The sequence below is a fragment of the Sebastes fasciatus genome, chromosome 14, assembly GCF_043250625.1.
Source record: "Sebastes fasciatus isolate fSebFas1 chromosome 14, fSebFas1.pri, whole genome shotgun sequence".
In the NCBI taxonomy this organism is placed as follows: Eukaryota; Metazoa; Chordata; class Actinopteri; order Perciformes; family Sebastidae; genus Sebastes; species Sebastes fasciatus.
The window spans coordinates 14,871,357-14,892,594 of NC_133808.1; the positions used below are offsets into that span (position 1 = coordinate 14,871,357).

At 39.6% G+C, this 21,238-nt stretch overlaps 2 protein-coding genes across 3 annotated transcripts; one reads left to right on the forward strand and one right to left on the reverse strand.

Moving 5' to 3' along the window:
- Positions 1 to 94: 94 nt before the first annotated feature.
- Positions 95 to 7,913, reverse strand: gpr143 (G protein-coupled receptor 143). The gene is made up of 9 exons (XM_074659137.1): positions 7,658 to 7,913; positions 6,352 to 6,461; positions 6,050 to 6,144; positions 5,530 to 5,622; positions 5,333 to 5,442; positions 5,083 to 5,191; positions 3,845 to 3,962; positions 3,509 to 3,761; positions 95 to 1,220 (listed from the first exon to the last, which is right to left on the reverse strand). The coding sequence occupies exons 1-9, from the start codon at positions 7,911 to 7,913 to the stop codon at positions 1,117 to 1,119; spliced, it is 1,248 nt and encodes a 415-aa protein (XP_074515238.1). The 3' UTR covers positions 95 to 1,116.
- Positions 7,914 to 8,007: 94 nt separating this feature from the next.
- Positions 8,008 to 18,381, forward strand: LOC141782593 (ankyrin repeat and SOCS box protein 9-like). Of its 2 annotated transcripts, XM_074659140.1 has the most exons (8): positions 8,008 to 8,135; positions 12,217 to 12,728; positions 12,885 to 12,964; positions 13,135 to 13,242; positions 13,630 to 13,780; positions 14,035 to 14,169; positions 16,689 to 16,880; positions 17,019 to 18,381. In XM_074659140.1, exons 2-8 carry the CDS (start codon positions 12,644 to 12,646, stop codon positions 17,168 to 17,170), a joined length of 903 nt encoding a protein of 300 aa, XP_074515241.1. In that variant the 5' UTR covers positions 8,008 to 8,135; positions 12,217 to 12,643; the 3' UTR covers positions 17,171 to 18,381. The 2 variants fall into 2 exon arrangements, with proteins under 2 accessions (XP_074515241.1, XP_074515239.1); XM_074659138.1 differs by lacking the exon at positions 8,008 to 8,135 and having other exon boundaries at positions 11,848 to 12,728.
- The last annotated feature ends 2,857 nt before the right edge of the window (positions 18,382 to 21,238 follow it).

Sequence of the window (21,238 nt, forward strand, 5' to 3'; positions counted from 1 at the left end):
GGAGCCTGTGTCTTGAATTCTGTGTTTTTTCTGAACGCAGGAGTAATTTTTGTTTGTCTGAAACCACTCAAAAGACATTAAGACCAACAAAACCTTAGCAAATATTCTTGACATTTAATATAGTATAAAATAGATGTGTGCAAAAATACAAGATTGACAACTGGAAATACAAAAACTAATTAGCTTATTACATTCTGTTGTGTTTTAAGACGTTAATGACAAGAGTGCACATCAGGAGAACTTTTTTTCTTCAAGCACTTAAGGCACTTTTAAAGGTCAATCTGAGTTATTAACAAATGTCATGTTTGTTCTGTTGAACACACTATGAAGAGACCGTGAAGTAGCTGCTGTACAGTTAATTGGTATGAAATGTTACACTACCCTGTACCACAGAAACATTTAAAAAAAAAAAAAAGCTCAGCAATGAATCAAAGATCTCCTGACCAGTTAAAGGGACTATTTGTAACTTTCAGAATTGATTGTTAACAGCGACACCTGTGGCCGTTAAGTCAACGAAAGTCAGCGTCGGGCTCGCGCTTGTGCTCGCTCTACATAGACATGAACGAGCATCGCTCAAAACAGTAAGGCAACACACGTCAGCTAAAACCACAATATCACTCTATATTTCACCTGCTTGGCAGTAATGTTAGCTGATCAGATGGAGGTCTCTCCATGAATCACTGCTGATCCTAGTGTTGGCTTTTCCTGCTTCAGCCTCCAGGAAGCAGCGAGTAACGTTATCGCCTCCCGACCGCAGCCATGTACATCCACTGTACATTTACTAGATATTCTCAGAGCTAAACTAACTCTTCTGCAGTGTGGAGTGAGCGCGTGTTCACGTCTAGAGGTGGAGCGAGACAGCGAGAACACACGCGGTGTTTTGAGTGAAGGCAAGCAGGCAGCGGAGGAGAGACTCCAGCCACACGCGAGCGCGCATGTGTCCCGATCTGGTACATTTATACGCTTAAAAAAGTTACAAACAGTCCCTTTAATATCTGGGGGAAATTTCAACAGGATAATGGAGGCTAAGAGGAGACAATCTAAAAACAAAAGTAGCTAAAAGAACAAGGTCACACAGGAATAGTAGCGGGAGGCGGGTTGTCGATCACCCCCCAGCTAGTGCCTCACAGAGTTCTCCAAGGATTCTCCGTCAGCGTCTACATCCTCATAGTCTCGTAGCTCGCTGGAAATGTGGATTTCAACTGTACTAGAGTCTGAACCTAGCAAGACAAAATAAGGGGTAGATTACTGCACATGGCACCTTCACAGCTTAACAAACTGCTGATCTATTGAGATATTGATCTTGCATTCACAAATGTATTTTGGGAATTATCTTGCATATGCAGTCTTTAATGTGGAAATTTTTTTATGTATTGCATTTAAGAATTAAGCCATATTTTTACCTGCATGTAATTGAAAAACAGATTGAAGGCTGCATAAATGAATGAAAAACAAATCCTTTAAAAAAGAAAAATTCACTTTATTTCTAAAGACTTGTCATTTCAGAGACACTGAATGGTGACACAAAACATTGAATAGTCTTTGTACATGTGAGCTACATTGTGCACAAACATAATTGTATAAAATTGTAAAAAAAAGCTTTACAAAATCATCCCAAAATACATTTAATAGTGTCTTGTCGGGCTTTTTGTCACAGCAGACTTTTTGACTCATAGTCATAACAGGAAAAGCACAGGTGTTACTAATAACGTTAACAATGTCTCTGTTGTATTCGAGTGTCCCTGTGAGCCAGCGTGAACAATACCAGGACCCGGAGACTGAAGCAGCTAATTCAGCCATCATTCATTTAACTATTGACGCCTGTGCTGTTCCTGCTGCGACATGTCAAAATGTCCTGTGTGAAAAAAGGCCGATGTCATCACTCAGTGTTACGAAAATGAGGGTATAAATATTGTCATTTGTATCCAGTAAATGCACATCAGTGTTCAATCTACACTCAGTTGCCAGTTTATTAGGTACACCTAGCTAAACCTAAAGCGGTCTGATGCAACATATCCTGCAATAAATCCTACTGAAGTGTTTTTCCATATTTATATCAAATGAGGGTAAACTATCAGAATCACTTCTCAGTATAATACAATACAATTCAACAACGCAAGAAACTTCAGGCTCCAAAATGACTTCTAATAGTTCCAACAAACACTGAACATTATAAACTTCATGAAGATGTATTGCATTCGCTTTAGGTAGGTGTACCTAATATACTGGCTACTGAGTGTATCTTACCTGTTTCGTCTAAACATTCAACAACTTTGCCATTTGCTCTCTGCATTATCATCTTATGCATATCAGTACTGACACTTAAAGCTCCATGTGATAACTTGGCACAATTGCAACGCCCTTGAAGCTTCAGTAGGCAGAATGTGTTTTTGGCATCATTGGGCAAAACTTCCATAATAACCTTTCAGCATATTGTAATTCAAATGCTCTGAGAGAAAACTAGACTGCTGCACCTCCTCATGACTCTGTTTTCAGGCTTTATCACAGGTCATTTCAGAGAGAGCGTTCCTATTGGCTGTGCTCCGGCTGTGTGGGCGGTGCTTGGTATTTCCTCAACTGATCTCAACATGTCAGCCGAGTCACAAACTTTCTAATTTTACAGCTAAACGGTACACTACAAGATGTTTCTGAAAACATTTAAGGCGAGAAATAGACATTACAGTAACAGAATATTGATTCATATTTGATCAGCGTTGCCTAGTTTGAGCGTTTGATCGGAGTTCGCGAGTGATTGACACGGCAGGGCTCCAGCTCGGCTCTGATTGGTTGTTTTCCTCCGTTCTGTGAAATCTTGCAGATGCCATTAGGAGCACCGGAGGACACCAAGGTACGTGATTGTTTTCCAGATTACCTGTCTCATGCACTACTGTCGGGATATACAGTACTGTAGTGACTTTTTTTTTCTCAAAATTATGTTATGTCATTACTTATTTTAATCTTTTTTTGCTCCATTTTCTACCCACTGCAGCTTTAAGAGAAGGTCGGAATTTCCACTCATTGTGAAGTTGCACAGTTAAAAAAAAAAGCATGCCCTGCCACGGTGGATTAACAAACAAATGCAAAACGGCAGCGACACTGTTTTCATCAAAAAAACTTGCAATTTCACGCTACTGTGCTAATCCGTACAGCGTAGATCAAAACAGTCAATTCCGCAGGGTGTTCGTTACACTACACGCTTCATTATTGCATCCAGCAGGAGTCGACTGCAATACTGGTTAAAAAAAAAAAAAAAAATCATCACAGAGAGCTTTAACTTGATCCTGGTCAACGTCTCCAGAGCTTTTGCCACTCAATGATAAAAAATAAACCTTCACTAGAAAAAAAAACTTGTCTTCAGACAATTGGAGCGATGGATGATATCATACCATGATGTCATCCCAAAGAAAATACATACTACATATAAAGAGGAGGCAGTCCAGCCATCAGGATGCTTTAGAGCTTCACCATCCCTGATATACAGGTGAGTTGTTACCGAGAGCCCAATTACCTTCTGAGAGGACGCTGATGGCGTCGGAGTGGTGTCCGTTGCTCATCATGTTCTTCTTGGCTTCCTGGACGTGACTCTGGTAGAGCAGAGTCGTTCCCACCAAGGGATTATTGCCTGCTGCGTTAGGCACTGAAGTAGAAACCGAGTCCCAGGCCAGATCTCTCCTCCGCCGCAGCCTGAAGTCAACGTCGAAGCCCGTCCAGCCGTGAAAGGCCAGGGTGTTGAGGAAAGCCTGCATGGGGTTCAGGATGCCCTGAAAGAGTCAAAATGATGATTTAAGGTGTTAGACGTCGATATAAACAGTTTTATTCTGTGTGTTAATGTTTTTTAACCCACCATGATAAACCACGTGATGAGGGCTGCGTTTCTGATGTTCCTGAAGCCGTTGTCATCGATGTCCGTCTGCATCTCCAGGTAGAAGAGGAGGCTCTCGTTGATGATGTTGGGAACCCAGCTACAACAATCAATATGTCTCATTAGCTTTTAACAAGTTTCTCTGAATAACACTTTCAAATTTGGCTCAACAAAAAATGACACAATTATTTTCATCAAATGAACACGCAGCTGATATCCAGCTCTAATTATGCTGTGGAGAACAACGGATGATTAGTTTGACCTCTATTGAGGACAAGCACATGAGTTCTCATGAATCTGCCCCTGTGAGAGTCACATTACTAACACTTTATAATAAGCATACAAGTCATAACTAATGAAGCATGACTCACGATGAGGTCATGCATGAATGAATTCAGGATGTGTCATGACTTCCTGTTGCTCACACTAACGAATGAGCAAGTCACTATGAGTTTATGTGATTAGTTCATACTTAATAGATCAATTAAAAAATGTTAATTTACTGTTTTGTCATACAGTAATTTATATCTGACAACATTTAAAAAAGAATGTGATTTATAGACCGTTTCAATGGATTTGCGTTGCTAGGCAACAACTTTTCTATGGTCCATGTTTACTTCCTTTCAGCTTATGTCAAAATATACTGCAACCGGAAATAAACTGGGTCACATTTGTTTACAACTGTGAAATGGCCTATAATTAAGAATATAAAACTTATAAATACATTGATATGGTTCTTTAAAGAAGTAGTGCAACATTTTGGGAAATATAAAAAAAAAACTGTAAAAACAACACGTTATGGTTTTACGGGGTGTTATGTGCCGCATATTTCTCGGCGGGGCGCAGTAACTTCCTGGAGTCTTGTTGTCACCGTGAGGTTGCCAGGCAACCAGCAAACTAAAAAGAGAGAGTTTAAGAGAGTCTGGCACATAACCCCTGTAAAACCACAACATGCTGTTTTTTACACTTTGTTTTTTGTATGGATTAAACAAAACAAGATATATAACGTGTGAGCTTTAGTGGTGCTGGTTGGTGGATTCCATTAGAGAGAAAGCCAGGCTAACTGTTTCAACCTGTTTCCAGTCTTTACGCTAAGCTAAGTTAACCGGCTGACTGACTGACACCACTCTCATGTCTGTACGGTACATATGACGCGTAATCCCCAAAATGTCAGACTATTCCTTTAAGTTCACCCCTTTTGATAACGAATGGTAACATACCAAACAAAGAACACCAGCATTATTTTAAAGAAGCGTATTTTGATCTCATTGGCCAGCCGTCTCTCATTTTCCGTGTAGATTCCTTGTCGTCCTTTTAGCAAAGACGTCACTAGATTGGAAGGACGAGAGAGAGAGAGAGAGAGAGAGAGAGAGAGAGAGAGAGAGAGAGAGAGAGAGAGAGAGGTGGATATTTAGGCCCAAGTGTGAGAAAGTATTCGACATAGAGAGATTTGAGAGCGAGGAAACAGACCTGCAGATATGGTGCGGTTAAAGAAGACGGGGTTGGCCACGAGGACGAGCAGCATCGGCGCGTACGTGGTGACGTAGTGGGGGATGGCGTGCTGGAGGCCTTGCTCACAACTGCAAAAAAAAGAAAAAATGCAGTGAAATCAGCATTGGGGGCTAATAAAACAGAGGTGCTATTATCATCATCGACACAGTCCTTACTCAGAGATGGATGGGTAGTAGAGCATGGCCACTCCTTCGACACACAGCAGCACAGCCAGACCCCATGTAATCATGTGGTAGAGGATAATGGTGCTGATGGGGAAAGAAAGAAGTCATGAGACTGAGATCACAACACATGCTGCAGCTCTTTCATCTTGAGTTTTTTTTTTTTTTGTCTGTGCACAAAACAAATGTACCACACTCACTGGGGACTGTTAGACCATTGAAACCGAAAAAGTTTGTTAAACAATCTGACACAACCTCAGACCACTTGATGCACCTTCAGTAGATGCTTTCTCTACAACAAAATTCAAACTACTTTTGCAAAAAGGAGTCGTGAAAGAGCATTACATCTATAGAACAAAGGGAATACAAGTGAGAGGAAGATGTTTCACAAGTTCTGCTTGTCGTAAGCGACATATTCTTGGCTCAGTTTAAAGCTTTTGTGCTTCATCGTGTCTCTATAGGAGGAGATGTTGAGGTGATAATGAATTGTAGATGGAAGGTGATGATGAAGCACCTGATTCCCGCGGATGTTTTCACCACCAGGAAGACGTCGACGGCGTAACAAAAGGTCCACCAAAAAGAAGCGCTGAAAAACAACTGGATCCACATCTGTAACACATAAATTGAGATTACACAGGTCATATGATAAATTCAGATAATAAGAAGCATGAGTGTGCTTTTGAGGTTAATCCATTAATCTGTGACTTTACAGTTTGAATAGACGTGGCGTAGCGGTCGGCTTGTGCATCCGGATTCCGCAGGATCACAGGATTTATAATAAACAATATGATGTGTTTGATTGAGCATCATACATACCGCACTGCCGACACAGAAGACCTCAGGCCAGACGTCGGTGCTGTTGGCCACCGAGATGCGGTCCACGATGTTTGGCAGGCCCAGCCAGACAGATGACCTTACGATGATACCTGGAGGAGGAAAAAACAACACATGACCTCTAATTAGCAAATTAGACAAATTCTGCTTTACCAGGAAGAGGAAGAAATACAGAAAAACACAAACAGGAGTCTGGTTTTCATTAACATTTAAAGCATAATTTCATTCTGTATTATTAAGTGCCTTAATGAAGTAGATTCAGTCATGGGAGTCCTTTTAATAGCAGCTTTATGTCATGGAAATATGAAGTACCTCCAGGTGTGTTTTATAAGGGTGTTTCCATTTCCTACATGAGACTCTTCGCTGGAGTGGAAAACACAGGAGCTCTCCCAGAATCTTAATGTGATGCAGACTGCATGCTGTTGTGTATTTCTTTTTTTTAAACTGTGTCAGGGGTGTGCTTTGAGCTGTTACAGTCTGCTGAATCTCGCCGGGCACTAAGTACACAGCGATACATGACTTCATCTACACACCAAGCGCAGAGAGGCAAAGTGAAGAACGAGGCAGCTCCAGCAGTGTCACATTGGTTCTGATGCAGTGCAACAATCTGAAAATTATACATACAGCCTTTTTTTTTTTTTTTTAGATGTGTGTTGCTTTAAGAACAATGCTGCATTCAGATGAACAGAGAGAAAAAAAAAACTTGGAAGTGGTTAACAGTCAGTCATTGCTCACATGAGAGGATCATGATTCATTCTTTGGTTTCGTAATAAGCTGCTTCAGAACTTCTTAACATCTTAAATTTGTAGGAACTGTGTCAAGGTCTGAGCTGAGATTTAAATTTTTTTTTACAAGTTTGTAATCAAGTTTCCCCATTTGTTACAAAACCTGTATCATTGACTCAACAGGTTGCAAAACCTCATTTAGGATTGATTTATATATATATATATATATATATAATAATAATAAAAAATAAATATATAAAATAAAAAATAATAAAAGCTCATTTATGATTGATTTATATATATATATCATATATAATATATCTAATAATAATAAAAAAATAAGTATATAAAATAAAAAAATAATAAAAGCTAATTTAGGATTGATTTATATATATAAATACAAATCTTTCTTTTTTGGCAGATAAATGACATTTTTCATAGCTGTACACAATTTATATTTAATTTTTTTCTCTCTGTTTGCATAAAATAGGTCAGGTTAAAAACTAACTATTTGTAATGAAACCCAGCTGTGATACTAAAGAGTAGTCCAGTGAGTAGTTTACCTGTGCATCCCAGTATGTCACAGATACTGATGATGAAGAGGATCCGTGAGGAGGAGGCTGGTCGTGGCAGCGGGTACTGGCCCAGTCTTCTGTAGCCCTTCCGTTTGGGCAGGATCTGTAAAACAGCGAACAGCAGACTGAGAGCCGCGCTGCCCAGACCCAGAGACCCGAACAGGACCGGCTGGAAGGAGACCACGAACTCCGTCGCTGCGTCTCTGTTCGGGCAGCAGAAGGTCTCCAGCCGGGGGGATGCCATGGCGAGGAGAGTTTAGAGAGGAAGAATGAAGTGGGCTAAGAGAAAGAAGGAAAAAGAAGAAGGGAGAGGAAATGATTGGGTCTACACGAGCCGGCTCTCTGAGAAATCACGGGGTTTGAATCATCATGTGCTTCCATTTAATCCCCACAGTTGTAGCTTAACTGAGTGCCACAATACAAGAAAACTACAATGGACTGTTGTGAGATTTAGCTCTCAAGTTAGGTGAGTTGTGTAGCCTATTTTAAGGAGTTGAATCATGTACAGTATTTTTGCTGTACTTGGCCTGTTCAGTATATAATACATTTAAATACAAATTATAATAGGACATTTTGATTTCATATACTTCAATACTTTCAAAACAACTTCAATATTAAAGAGGACCTGTTATGATTATTTTCAGGTGCATACTTGTATTTTGGGGTTTCTATTAGAACATGTTTACATGTTTTAATGTAAAAAAAATGCTTTATTTTTCTCATACCGGCTCTTTTCACCCTCTGTCCAAAACAAAAACGCTCAGTTTGAGCTCCTATACCCCGCCCTCCCATAAAAGCCCAGTTTGCTCTGATAGGTCAGCTTGCCCACTGTTGTGATTGGTCAACTGAAATCAAACTCTTCGAACTCCACTCCAGCTCCGCTCTAACTATAGCTTTATTTGAGAGCATGCCAAACTAACCGATACATGTTACTTGGTGACATCACCACGTTACGGAAGAAAAGGCAGGACTTCAAGCAAGGCGTTTCAGGCAGTTCAGGAGCAGTGATTCTGTGGGGGAGAGTAACTTCCTTTAGCGTGGACTTTGGACTTTGTAACTTTTAAATGCACAAAAACTATATAACACGCTAAAGGAAAGGGAAAAAGCACAAAAGCATAATAGGTTCTCTTTAATATATATATTCTGTAAATGTAGACATTGTAAACTATTATATTATAGCAACACCATCAATCAATAAATTAATCAATCACTTAATTTTGTTACTAAAAGGGAAATTGTTCGTGCAACAGAAACAGAAACACCAGATAGAAACACAAAGCCCATAAACACATCAAATAAATACACTATAGAAATATATATATATATTTTTTTTTTAGATATGCTAAAACAATTAAGTCAAGTTATCAATAAAGAAAATCATACAATATTTGGTATTTTCTGAATGGGTAGCCTATATGTGGCTATTTAAAGGCCACTTGTTACAGCTGTATGTGTTCCCTGTGCTGTTATCCCTTTTCCCTCTCCAGTAGCTCTGCCCAGGTGTGCTGCGTTGCTTAAGGAGGCCTGGGAAGCTCCTGTACCAGTAGCAGAAGGGAGAGGCCTGTAGTGTGGGAACTACTGGTCCTGCCGCCTCTCAGCCTAAGATTTTAGTTTTATCTTGTTCGTATTTCTTTGTTATATTTTTGTTATTGTAAATCCTATGTATTGGTAGGGTGTAACAAATGGGGGCTCGTCCGGGATCGAACGTCCATGAGGTGAGGTAAATGTAAGTTTTTGTGTGTACCTAGTGGCCTTTGTTTTGAGTGTTAAGGTCTTTTTTTTTGGTTAGATCATTTGTGGTTATTGCTGCTTGAGTAATTGTGCTTTGACTGGGTAATTGTTTGGAGTTTTGCTTTAGAGCACCCTGACTATGTAGTCCCCGGGCAGGTTTGAAGAGCTTGCCACTTTGTTGTTTTGCCTTTCTTATTTTTGGTGGTAATCCTGAGTGTGTGTGTGTGTGGGGGGGAGGGGTGCGCTTCAGTGTATTGCAGTTGGCTACATCTTTGGTCTTCGGTGATGCACTGAGTTCAGCGTTTAAAGTCGCCTCAAGCTCGGCAATCCACTGAAGACTCGGTTAGTTAGCTGTCTCGGCAGGTGGGTTGGGGTGTCTCGCTACAGCTTGTTTCCCCAGTTTTAGCACAATGCACACCAACTTGTTAGACTCTTCTTTTTGTTTTTGCCATTTTGCTTTGTGTAGCTTTAATAAATACCTGCGTGCAGTAACTTATGACCTTTGAGTTGTGGTAACTGCACTGCACATTTGTTGGGTAACTTAAAATGCTTGTGTACTTGTGTGTGATAGACAGTGTGACAAACTATTTATTTATTTATTGTATTATGGTGGGGGGTGTTACGACTGTGTGTGTTCCCTGCACTGTTGTCCCTCAACAAGGGACTTAACAAGTGTTGTTTTGACAAGTGTTAAAAAGTTAATGCTTTGTGCATAAACAGAAATAGAAAGCCCATTAGTCCCATCCTCAGATCCACGATAAGAAGGATGACATTTGGTGCACTTTGCTTGCATAGGTTTAGCTGAGACTTGCACCAGGATTAAGAGCCTATACGTGATATAACTTACCAAATATGTATGCAGCAGACGTCCACCACGTCCAGATACACGAGAGGTCACGGCAGCGGCTGGAGCTGCTCGCCTGGACAGAGATCTGAGGAAACGGGTGGACATTTGAAGCAGATTTATTTGGGAAACAAAGCATCAAGGGCTTTCATTATTCAGCACTACAGAGAGGGCATTCATTGAGTTTGTACAATGGCATTCTAATCCATATGCACCTTCTCTGACAAGGCACAAAGTCAATTGTATGGCAAGCTTGTAGCCTGCTGCCAGGGATTAACAACTCCCTGAGGAATACAGTTAGTATCGACTGGGTGTTTAAACGTCTGCTCTCTGTTGCTGCCCTCTGCTGGTCTGCACGCAGTGTGATCGGAGCTCCCAAAGCACAACAGATATTGCTGGTGCTGTGCATTTGGGAATAGCTGTGTGTGGAGAGATATAGCTTCTACCATTACACATTATTGTATTATATTTATAGCACACATAAAGCACTGCCACTAGTCTAAATCAATAATCACAGGGGTGTATCCTGTAACAGAGCTGATAGAATCTGATTTATTTCATTGTCAAGATACAGAAGTTGTGTGGGAACTTAATTGAACTCTGTAAGGGAAGTCAGATGTCAGGATAGCTTATCGCCAGAGCTGCTATAGGGATTCAGAGCAGATTGTTGTTATCACGGGTGCTGAACATGTGATTCTCTTAATAAAGATCACTTTTGACTAAATGGAATTAAGAACATTTTTATTTTTGGGATATTTTTTCACTGTTATCTCAACATAGTGTCATTACCATCACAAAATGCAAAAGAAAAATCTGTTAATTTAGAATTAAATGACAAAGAATGCTTAATTTACACTTACTTAAAGGTGCAACATTTGAAAGTCAGAGCATTAACATAGCAGCAAACAACTAGGCTGCGTCCGAAATCGCAATACAATGCACTACATATTCAATATCGTTCAACATGCTCTTGTATGAGTAAACAGTAAATGTATCTTGTTCGGCGCACTGATCTGCAATTACCCCATCACTTCCTGAGAGCCTCCTTGTCGGTTGGAAACGTGTTACCATGGTAACTCGTGCGAACCTCGTGATGATTTGTGAGAATCACATACTCTGAACTAATTTATAAATGCATATAACGCCTAGCAAAGTGAAATCTTTTACTTACATTTAAATTGAAGTATTAATGACATTACAGAGCCGTACGCCATTGTTATGACGTCAGTACCACATTGCATTGTGGGATATTGATGCCGCTGTAGTGTCCAGCGTCTGCATACTGTAATAGTAGTAATAGTAATAGTTCTCTGCACTGCTCTCATAAGGATATTTAGCACCTTTAAATATCCCCTCCAGACATATTCTAGGACAGATCAAAATACTTTGATTTGAATAATTATTTCTCGGATATGTTGGATAAATACTAGATAAAAGTGCTTATACATTCTTAAAAGCATATTGATCTCCCTTTGAATATGAAAATATATGTTTTCTTTCAAGGTTTCAATTTTCCACATGACACTTGTAGTGATGTCACAAAGTCAAAATCAAACTTTCCCCCCTTCAGCAGATGAAGGTGAAAACAGCCGTCTGGTGTCAAACTGCACAAACATCATTCAACGTGAAGGTCAAACACATCTAAGTGAAGTAACGATAAGCAAAACACATTTTTGACTGGTGGGAGACTTTAAATGTCTGTGCAGTGGCAGCAATATCATTGCTGAGGCACATTAAAAAAACATTTAGAGCTGCTCTTATCAAACCATTTAAAGTTAAGCAACTGCTTTTTTTTATAAATTAACATTTTTTTTCATGATATTCTAGCCAAGGACATCAAATTAAACGGGTTTCTCAGTGGAAAAAGTGCTGCTGTGTTATCCTAAATCAGACCAAATGGGAAACAGATGGTATATCTTTAAATGTAGGAACTAATCATGACCTATCACACTTTTTTTTTTCACCTTTACAGTGGAGCAGAACTTTATACATGCAGATTGATTCATGTCCCTTCAGTTTACTCATCCTCTACCAACTCAACACCACCCATCTCCTGCAGCAGAGGATGGGTGTGGCTGTACAGTGTCAAATTACATTCAAATTACAGACCTGCTCAACAGGCCCCTCTCCCACTCCCTCTGCACCTCCATTGGTTGAGACCCAACCGCTCAACTCAACCAGCCTGTTTCCTGCAGGGCAGAAACTTTTTGTGCAAGAGGAAATGACATCACGGCACCGAGACCTGCCACACAAACACTGAAAACAGATGAGGAGCAAATGTCTTTCAGATGTCTCGTGACTTCGAGTATAGCAACACAGTTCAGCCTCTGTTGGAAAAACCTATGAGGCGAAAACAATCCGGCCGTAAAACAGCTTTTTTTGGAACGGCACTGTGAAGTATGTCTGCTGGACACAAAGAGACTCCGCGAGACACTACATGTCAAAGTGGAGCTGCTGTTTTTTTCTCCAACCCTTTGATGAGTGGTGAGTAGCTGCAGGCAGGCAGGCAGCACTATGCTGGCACTGCAGCTGGAGTGTGTTTCCTGCTTTGCACAGAACGCTTCAACACGTCATTTTAGTGCATATTACTGTTTTTAAAATTACAAAACTGTGGGTGACTTTTGTAATGTCTACACCTAGATTCTGAATCGGACTGGTCTCCTATTCATGATGCTGCCTTTAATGGACGCGTCCTCGCTCTGCAGAGACTCATTGCTCAGGTAAAGGTTAATGAGAGGTTACATTACACTGCACAAAGAGATCATTATAACATGATCAATTTATCTATTTAGAAAAAGGTTTTGCTGTATTTGAAAATCATCATATTGAGATCATGATGTCTCAAGAGGAGCAAAACTGTGAATCTATATGTGCTGTGTGTTGTTCACAGGGTACATCTGTAAATCTGAACACCTTGGACCAGGTTTCTCCCCTCCATGGAGCATGTTTACAAGGCTCCGTGACATGCGCCAAGCTCCTGATGGAAAATGGGGCAAATGTCAGTAAGGCATCATGCTTTTTTGTGTGAATATAACTTAATTCAAGACGATCCCAAATGAAGACAGTATGTTTTGTGTCTTTCTTTGAAAGAAACTCCTAAATCCTCCTAAAGGAGGCAACCGTATCAATTATTGCTGGGTTTAACTTTTGTTTTGGTGCACATCAGTAAGAGATTAACCCAAAACACAGACCAACGAGCAAGCAGTCACATCCACACATTAACTAATCTGCAGATACAAAGTCTGACTTGTCAAACCCCCACTTTTAAGGACACTTGCTAAAAATATGATTTTTTTGCCTGATTTGTTTATTATTCTGACTTTTAATGATTTTTTTGTAGATAACTTCTGGTGAATTGTCTCAAACATATTCTCACCCGCGTCAGGTTAACGCTTCGACAGTAGATGGACAAACCCCCCTGTCAGAAGCTTGCGCCCGGGGTCACGTAACCTGCGTATCGCTGCTCCTTCAACACGGAGCGACTCCCCTGGGGACCAGCCAGACCAGCTCTCCGATCCACAGGGCTGCAGCCAAAGGTTAAAGGTCACATTCCACTCACTGCATATGCACGGATAATCTATGCTGAACCAGCTGTCAGTCACTACAAAATGCACAAAACATCAGAAAAAGGTCTGAGAAATGTATAATGGATCAAAAAAAAAAAAATGTTTTCAGCTACTAAGTAAAACGATGGCATATATTCATGCCCGGAAAGCACAAAGCAGATTTGAGAGCACATCCTTTCAAGTACATCACCTCTCATTGTGATGATTCTGGGAACTCTGTCTAGGTCATGCAGAGTGCATCGAGCCTCTTGTTCAGCACGGTGCAGATGTGGATCAGTACATCGACCAATCGGGGTTCCCTCTCCACGTCGCCTGCTCCAATCAGCATCTGAGTACTGTGAGGAAACTGCTTCAACTTGGTAAGAATGCCTTTAGCTTTACCTTTTTAATCTCTCCAATGATCTCCACTACATTGCTTTGACTTTTACGCAAAGATATTGGAGTTTATATTTCTTAATGCATAGCCCCTATAACATATAAAACATGACATATTTCCTTATTTGGTGTAATAACGATTCATTATTGTAATATCTATATTTTGACGCCTTCATCAAAGCTCAGTTTGTGGCAAAGGGAGGGGTTACCACTTCAATACGTATTGTGTTTTAATAGGGTCAGAAGAAAAGAGTATTTAAAGGAAAACAATTGGTTTATTTTGCAGATATTATTACTATTATTATTATTATGCTGGTAGTGTTAACTTAAGTCTTTATTTTCTATGTGGCACGAATCTGCTCACGTCGTTAGTGTTTAATCAGGATTTCAATCAATTCTGTCTCAACAGTAGAGCCTGCAAAACCCCAGACAATGTATGTACATGTACATGAAGTAAAGCCAATGTTAACATACAACATGGGCTAAATACCCCAAATCATGACAACTTGTTTCCAGTGGTGGAAGAAGTACTCAGATAATATACTGTAGTAAAAGTAACAATACCACTGGGTACAAATACTCTATTAGTAAAATTTCTTTCAAAATTGTATTAAAGTAAAAGAACAAAAAATATTATCAGCAAAATGTAGTTAGAGGTAAATGAGCTCATTATGCACAATGGCCCCTTTCTGAGTATTAAATATTATTATATACAGTATGTTACGGTATTATATCTTTATTGTGGATGCAATAATGTGTAAGCAGTAATTTAATATTGAGCTATTTGATACTTATCAACTAACTAAGTACATTTACTGAAGTACAAATTTTAGGTACTTTACTTGAGTATTTCCATTTCATGCTATTCTGTACTTCTACTTCATAATATAATAAACTATATCTTTTACTGTACTACTAGTTTTTACTTTACAGATTAAGATTTACATGCGAAACACTTGAGTTTATAAAATATGATTCATCGTTATAGATTATACAACCCAACAGTATATAAAATAGTTAAAATTAGTTCCACTTCGACCAACTACAAGAATAAAATGTTACTTACACATTAATAAAACGTTTTTTAAATCTAAGCTCTAATCTTTTTTATTTAGATTGGCTTTTAATACCTAGTAGCGCTGTGACATTTTTCCTGTGCTTTTTATGTACCTTTTTATGATTTTATGATAGGTTATGTTTTTATTCCTGTTATTTCTTGATGTTAATGTAAAGCACTTCGGGTATCTTTTGGTTATTGTAAAGGGCTATACAAATAAATGTTGATTGATTGATTAATGTATGAGTAATAATAATCAAATTTATGTCTTATATCTAATTTATAATACAATTTATGGTAGAGTAACTCTCACAGGGGTCATTCTTCTGAGTTATGAGTACTTTTAATTTGAATACAGTAAGTACACTACCGATAATACTCACATTCTTTTCAGTGACATTTTCAATGCTGGACTTTCACTTGTAATGGAGTATTTTTATATTGCAGTATCGCTACTTTTAGGATCTGAGTACTTCCTCCACCACTGCAGAAGCCCCATATGTCATTAGCTGATCATATGTTTTGTATGAAAAAAAACAAACAAACATAATATGCCAGATAAATGTAGTGGAGTAAAAGTATAAAGTGGCATCAAAAGGAAATACTAAAGTACCTCAAAATGATTCTTAAATATAGTGCTTGTACTTACTAATGTACTTAGTTACTTTCCATCCCTGGCTGTTTCACAAGGGATTCTTGCCTGTATAATATGCATGCTGTGTTTGACTTAAAGGTCCCATATTATAAAAAAGTGAGATTTTCATGTTTTTTTTAAAATTATAAAGCAGGCTTACGTGCTATATAAATACTGTGAAAGTATCGAAACACTCAATCCACAGGGAAATACACACACCCCGTATTCAGAAACTCTGCATTTGAAACAAGCTGTCAGGATTTCTGCCCATTTGTGATGTCACAAATATACAATATTTAGACCCTTGACATAATTTTAAATGTAGACATTCTAAATGTGTCCCAGTTTATTCCTGGTTGCAGTGTGTGTGAATGTCATCAGCTGACAGGAAGTACACATGGACCCAAGCTGTTGCCTAGCAACGCAATTCTGTTGAAATTCCGTCAAGATGCGCTAAAACGGAGCGTTTCAGACAGACGGTAAATACAGGCATATTCAAGCTGACAGTCTGAGGAAAATAAAGTTTTTTTTTAACATTACAGCATGTAGACATGTTCTAGTAGAAACACAAAATACAAGTATGAACCTGAAAATGAGCACGATATGGAACCTTTAACATAAAATGATTTTTTTGGGGCTTATTGATTTGAATATTCATAATCTGAGAGTAAATGAAGTCTAGCTAGGAAATGTAAGCAATAAAGAGGATAAGCGGTGCTCTGCTGTAGCTTTAACTGAACTGTCAGAGCTTCTCTCCACCAGTTATGTAATGTGAGGACATCATACCTCATTAGTCTCTGCTCTCCTCCAAGGTGCCAGTGTGAACAGCAGTGTGTCTGGTGACTCGTCGCTGCACATCGCCGCCCGTCTCTCCAGCCCTGAGATGGTGTCAGTCCTGCTCGACCACGGGGCCGACCGCTCCCTCAGGAACTCAGAGGGCAAACAGCCGCTGGACCTCGCACCTCCCAACAGCCTGGCAGAGAGGATGTTGAGACAAGCAGGAGGTATTCAATCCAAACTCACCAAGTATTGGCGATTTTCACGGGCCTTTACATCGGGCTGGCGCCTCAAACAGTAACTAATAACCCAAACATCTCTCTGTCATGGCTCCTGCTTCTTCTCTCCCCCTGATGCCTGCCCAGGAGCGTCTCCTCTGATGCAGCTGTGCCGGCTGTACATCAGGAAAACTGTGGGCAAGCAGAGACTGAATGAAATTCACGACCTTCACCTTCCCACAGAGGTGAAACAGTATCTTCTCTACCGATCAGATCCAGGGGGAGATCTAATGCACTGAATAACTGTCACATCCGGAGCATTTAAACTTCTGGGTCAGTAGGGGGGGTAGTTGCATAATGTTGCAGTGAGAAGAAGACGACATCATGGCTCATGGCTGTGGTAGTAATTAACTCTAATTCTCTCCTTTGTGGCAGACCTCTGTAAACAAACTGATTCACAAGATCAGTCTGGACTTTAATGGGAAAACTTGGAAGCAAGTTAAGTTTATCATTAATTATTTATAAACACAAGACACACATATTGGAAATGAGAATACGTGCTGCTCATAAGGTCTATTAAAAGTTGCATAATTCATTTTAAACAAGGTTTAACAAACGGAAACAATGTTCTTTAGATTACACGAGCCAAGTTTCTGTTGTTCATGCTGCTGTAATGATTTTGTATTCCTTTTTAGACCAACAGTATATTAAACTTACTCTCATATGAAATGTTGTTCATGTCGGTACATCAATAAACACATCAATAGAGAGATTGGATTACCATGACATGATCGATAACTCAGATATATAATGCAATTATCAAGACTAAATTATAAAAATGAGGCTCCATTTCTTGATTATTTCAATTAAAAGATATCAGATATGTTTCATCGGTCATGTTAGAAAGTGTTCCCCTATCTTCATCAAGTGCTATTGTCTAGAACCCACCATTTGATGATACTAACGGGGAAGTTCATCGAAAATAAAGTCCTTTTTTTGTTGGAAATATCTGGCCTTCTGCCCCTAATTCTGGTTACCTCATGTCTGAGTGTCCCAAGACTCCAGCCCTCGTCAGTTAGGTCATCTGAACAGTCATATGTAGCTGGATGGCTGCTGCGTTTACCAATAATTTCAAACATGGTCAAGCTCTTCAGAGAAATGAGTCTAACCAGTAACAATGAGTCAGCATCCAATGCACACAAACACTACATACATTTAGGATCAAACCACCAGAGGTTTGAGCTGCTATAAAAAAAGTTCTCTTTCTTTTCCTTCGTGTTTTCATTTTAAGAATTTCTGTTCTCTTAATTTTTAATGTGCTGCTGTTGATTGTAAAGCTCTAATGAAGCATTATTTAACACTGATACAAAATGATCCAGTTGCACATACAGTGTGTAGCGCGTTGCTATTTAAGACATGCACTGTATAACTTGCCTACTGATGAAATATATACATGTATCTGCATATGGACTGTGAATAAAACATGTTTTTCACTCACTATAAAAACAAAGAATCTAATGTGAGTTTGTGGTTGTACACAGGATGTGTTGCGATATTATGCAAATGATTCTGTGAAATAGCTGTTTCCCCAGAGTCTAAAGAGGATATTTCAAAAAAGACAAAAGACAAAAACAAAGAAATGCACAGCAGGATGGATCAAGCAAAACAAAAAAAAAAAAAACATTACGTAAACACTGAATGTATACAGCAAAAAGGAGACAAAATATGTATTGAATAAAATAACTGACACTGAAGTATTCATTGTATGAATGAATGTTATAACCCTATTTTTTCCTTAAAGCTGAGTTCAGTTGAGAAAAGTCACAGGTATACAGTCCTACATCAACATAATACATATCGGGAAAGCTCCACTTCTCAGGCGGACACAAGGAAGAGCATTTATGTGAACAATCAGGCATTAATTCAGATGAAAGAAACCAAAAAATACAATGTTTTATTTAGGTCACTATTTCTCTCTGTTGCCCAAATCTAGTATTTAAGCTGTGCTGGCTGATTTCATGTTAATCATTTGTTTATCCACTGCCTGAAGCAGGAACATGTGATGCAAAGCGGATATAACTTTACTTCTTGATTCTCTCAATAGTTTTGTCCACACAAGTTGCATAAATATTGTGTCAGCGAGGCGTCGTTGGTAATGTTTCCAAAGCGCCTAGCAGCCTCCGTCAGCTGTCTCCATCCAAAAAAACTCTTCGAGGGCTCACTGACCTCTGACCTGCGTGTTTGTCTGTGCAGACAGCCAATCAGCAACAAGGAGGGAAAACAGCTAGATGGAAATGACATAGAATATAGTAAAGATGGAGAATAAATACTCTTAAAGGTCCCATATTATGCTCATTTTCAGGTTCATACTTGTATTTTGTGTTTCTACTAGAACATGTTTACATGCTGTAATGTTAAAAAATAACCTTTATTTTCCTCATACTGTCAGCCTAAATATACCTATTTTCACCCTCTGTCTGAAACGCTCCATCTCAAGTGCATTTTGACAGAATTGCAACGGAATTGCAACAGAATTGCGTTGCTAGGCAACAGCTTGGGTCCATGTGTACTTCCTGTCAGTTGATGACATTCACATACACTTCAACCAGAATAAACTGGGACACATTTAGAATGTTTACATTTAAAATTATGTCAAGGGTCTAAATATTGTATATTCGTGACATCACGAATGTGCAGAAATCCTAACGGCTTGTTTCAAATGCAGAGTTTCTGAATATGGGCTGTGGGCATTTCCCTGTGGATTGAGCGTTTCGATACTTTCACAGTATTTATATAGGAGTTAAGCCTACTTTATAATAAACAAACATGAAAATCTCACTTTTTTATAATATGGGACCTTTAACTGGTTATGGACCATATCACTTTTGTGTTGCTACACAATTATGGGAGCTGAGTAATGTCTACCACCACTGTATTATAAGCATTGATTTCAACAGGTCATTTACAGAGTTGATGAAAAGGGCAGCGTGTGGTAGCGTAGTTCACCGTTCATCCTCTCCATGGTGACTAAAGCAACGGATGCTCAACTCGCCAACACCCTGCTTGTTAAATGCAGCACTCATTGGCTTCCCATCAACCCCCCTCCACCCTCCACCACCCCAGTCTCAATTTGCCACTTGAACTTAATCATCGCCCCCCTCAAACATCACCCGAGTGCCCGGGGCCAGCCGCACATTGAAACAGGGTTTCGATTTAACTGGTGTGTAATGTTAAATCAATACCGCGGAGGAGCTTCTGACTTCTGAAGAAAGACGTACACTATCCACTGTAAGCAATCACTGAAAAATAGGCAATCAGGTGAGACGAGTCTGTCTGGGAATCAGTGTCGCATGACCGCTCAAATAATTTTCCACTCCAGTCACTGTGGCTTCACTTGATGGTGGTGTTGTTTGGCTCTGATCGACTTCCTGGTTCAGTCAGGTACCGTGTTGCACTCAGATGCACTTAAAATCAGCTCACCTATGTGTGATACCAAAGCTTTTACTTTCATTCTCTGGAGGAAACATACCATTAACCCCCCCCATGTTTGTTTTTTTTAGTGCATATGCACTTACTACCCAAATAGCACAAAATGCATTTCTTATAGAGAATTTAAGTGAACACATATAATGAAAGTTTTACATCCAGCGCACACGCTCGCTTAAAAACCAATTCCTTCTAAAAACAACTGTTAATGGAGAGGTTTTCTACAGAGAACCATATGAAGGGTTGCCACTAAAATAGAATCAAGCAACGCAACATTCAGGGAATAAACATTTTGCGGTGCCCCCGAAACAGCCCAGTGTTTATAATCAACGTAGGATTAGTTTACCCGTTATTGCATGAGTCACTGCAATCATCCCCTCGCATGCGAGCAGCCGCCGCCTACTGCGAACAAGCTGCAAATGTTGACGCCACATGGGCGCACATCTGATAACCCAATTGTGATCGTTCCTGGTGCGACGGCTCACGTACTGATTGCTCAGAAGAGCTGGATCTTGTTATAGATATCAGCGCTTCCCACTAAGCTACAAGTGGGTTGTGCCGCGTCCTTGTACTCGCCAGTAATTGCTTTGGTATTTTTAGTTTTGCCAGTGTCGGGGTAATTAAAACAAATAAGAGGAGATAGTGGAGACAGAGATCTCCAGTGGCTCCTTGTTCTGAGTGTGGAGAGGTTTAGCAAGGTCATACACTGCAATGTTTTCAATTAGACACCTCTGTACTAATGAGGGTTTATTAGAGAGTGTGAATACTTATGCAAAACAGGACTGCCGAGTGACCGAAACATCTACATCTCGTGATAGAGGCGGGTGTGTGGATGCTCTGACCTGACTATATACACAAGGAGAAAAATGTTCAACAAAAGA

Excerpts from the sequence above, each read along its gene's own strand:
- gpr143 (XM_074659137.1), bottom strand. The coding sequence starts at position 7,913 with ATGGCATCCCCCCGGCTGGAGACCTTCTGCTGCCCGAACAGAGACGCA. Across the intron at positions 3,963-5,082 it reads ATGCTGGTGTTCTTTGTTTG|CTGGGTTCCCAACATCATCA; the intron begins GTATGTTACCAT and ends TGATTGTTGTAG. Across the intron at positions 1,221-3,508 it reads CATCAGCGTCCTCTCAGAAG|GTTCAGACTCTAGTACAGTT; the intron begins GTAATTGGGCTC and ends TTGTCTTGCTAG.
- LOC141782593 (XM_074659140.1), top strand. The coding sequence starts at position 12,644 with ATGTCTGCTGGACACAAAGAGACTCCGCGAGACACTACATGTCAAAGT. Across the intron at positions 12,729-12,884 it reads CTCCAACCCTTTGATGAGTG|ATTCTGAATCGGACTGGTCT; the intron begins GTGAGTAGCTGC and ends GTCTACACCTAG. Across the intron at positions 12,965-13,134 it reads TGCAGAGACTCATTGCTCAG|GGTACATCTGTAAATCTGAA; the intron begins GTAAAGGTTAAT and ends TGTTGTTCACAG.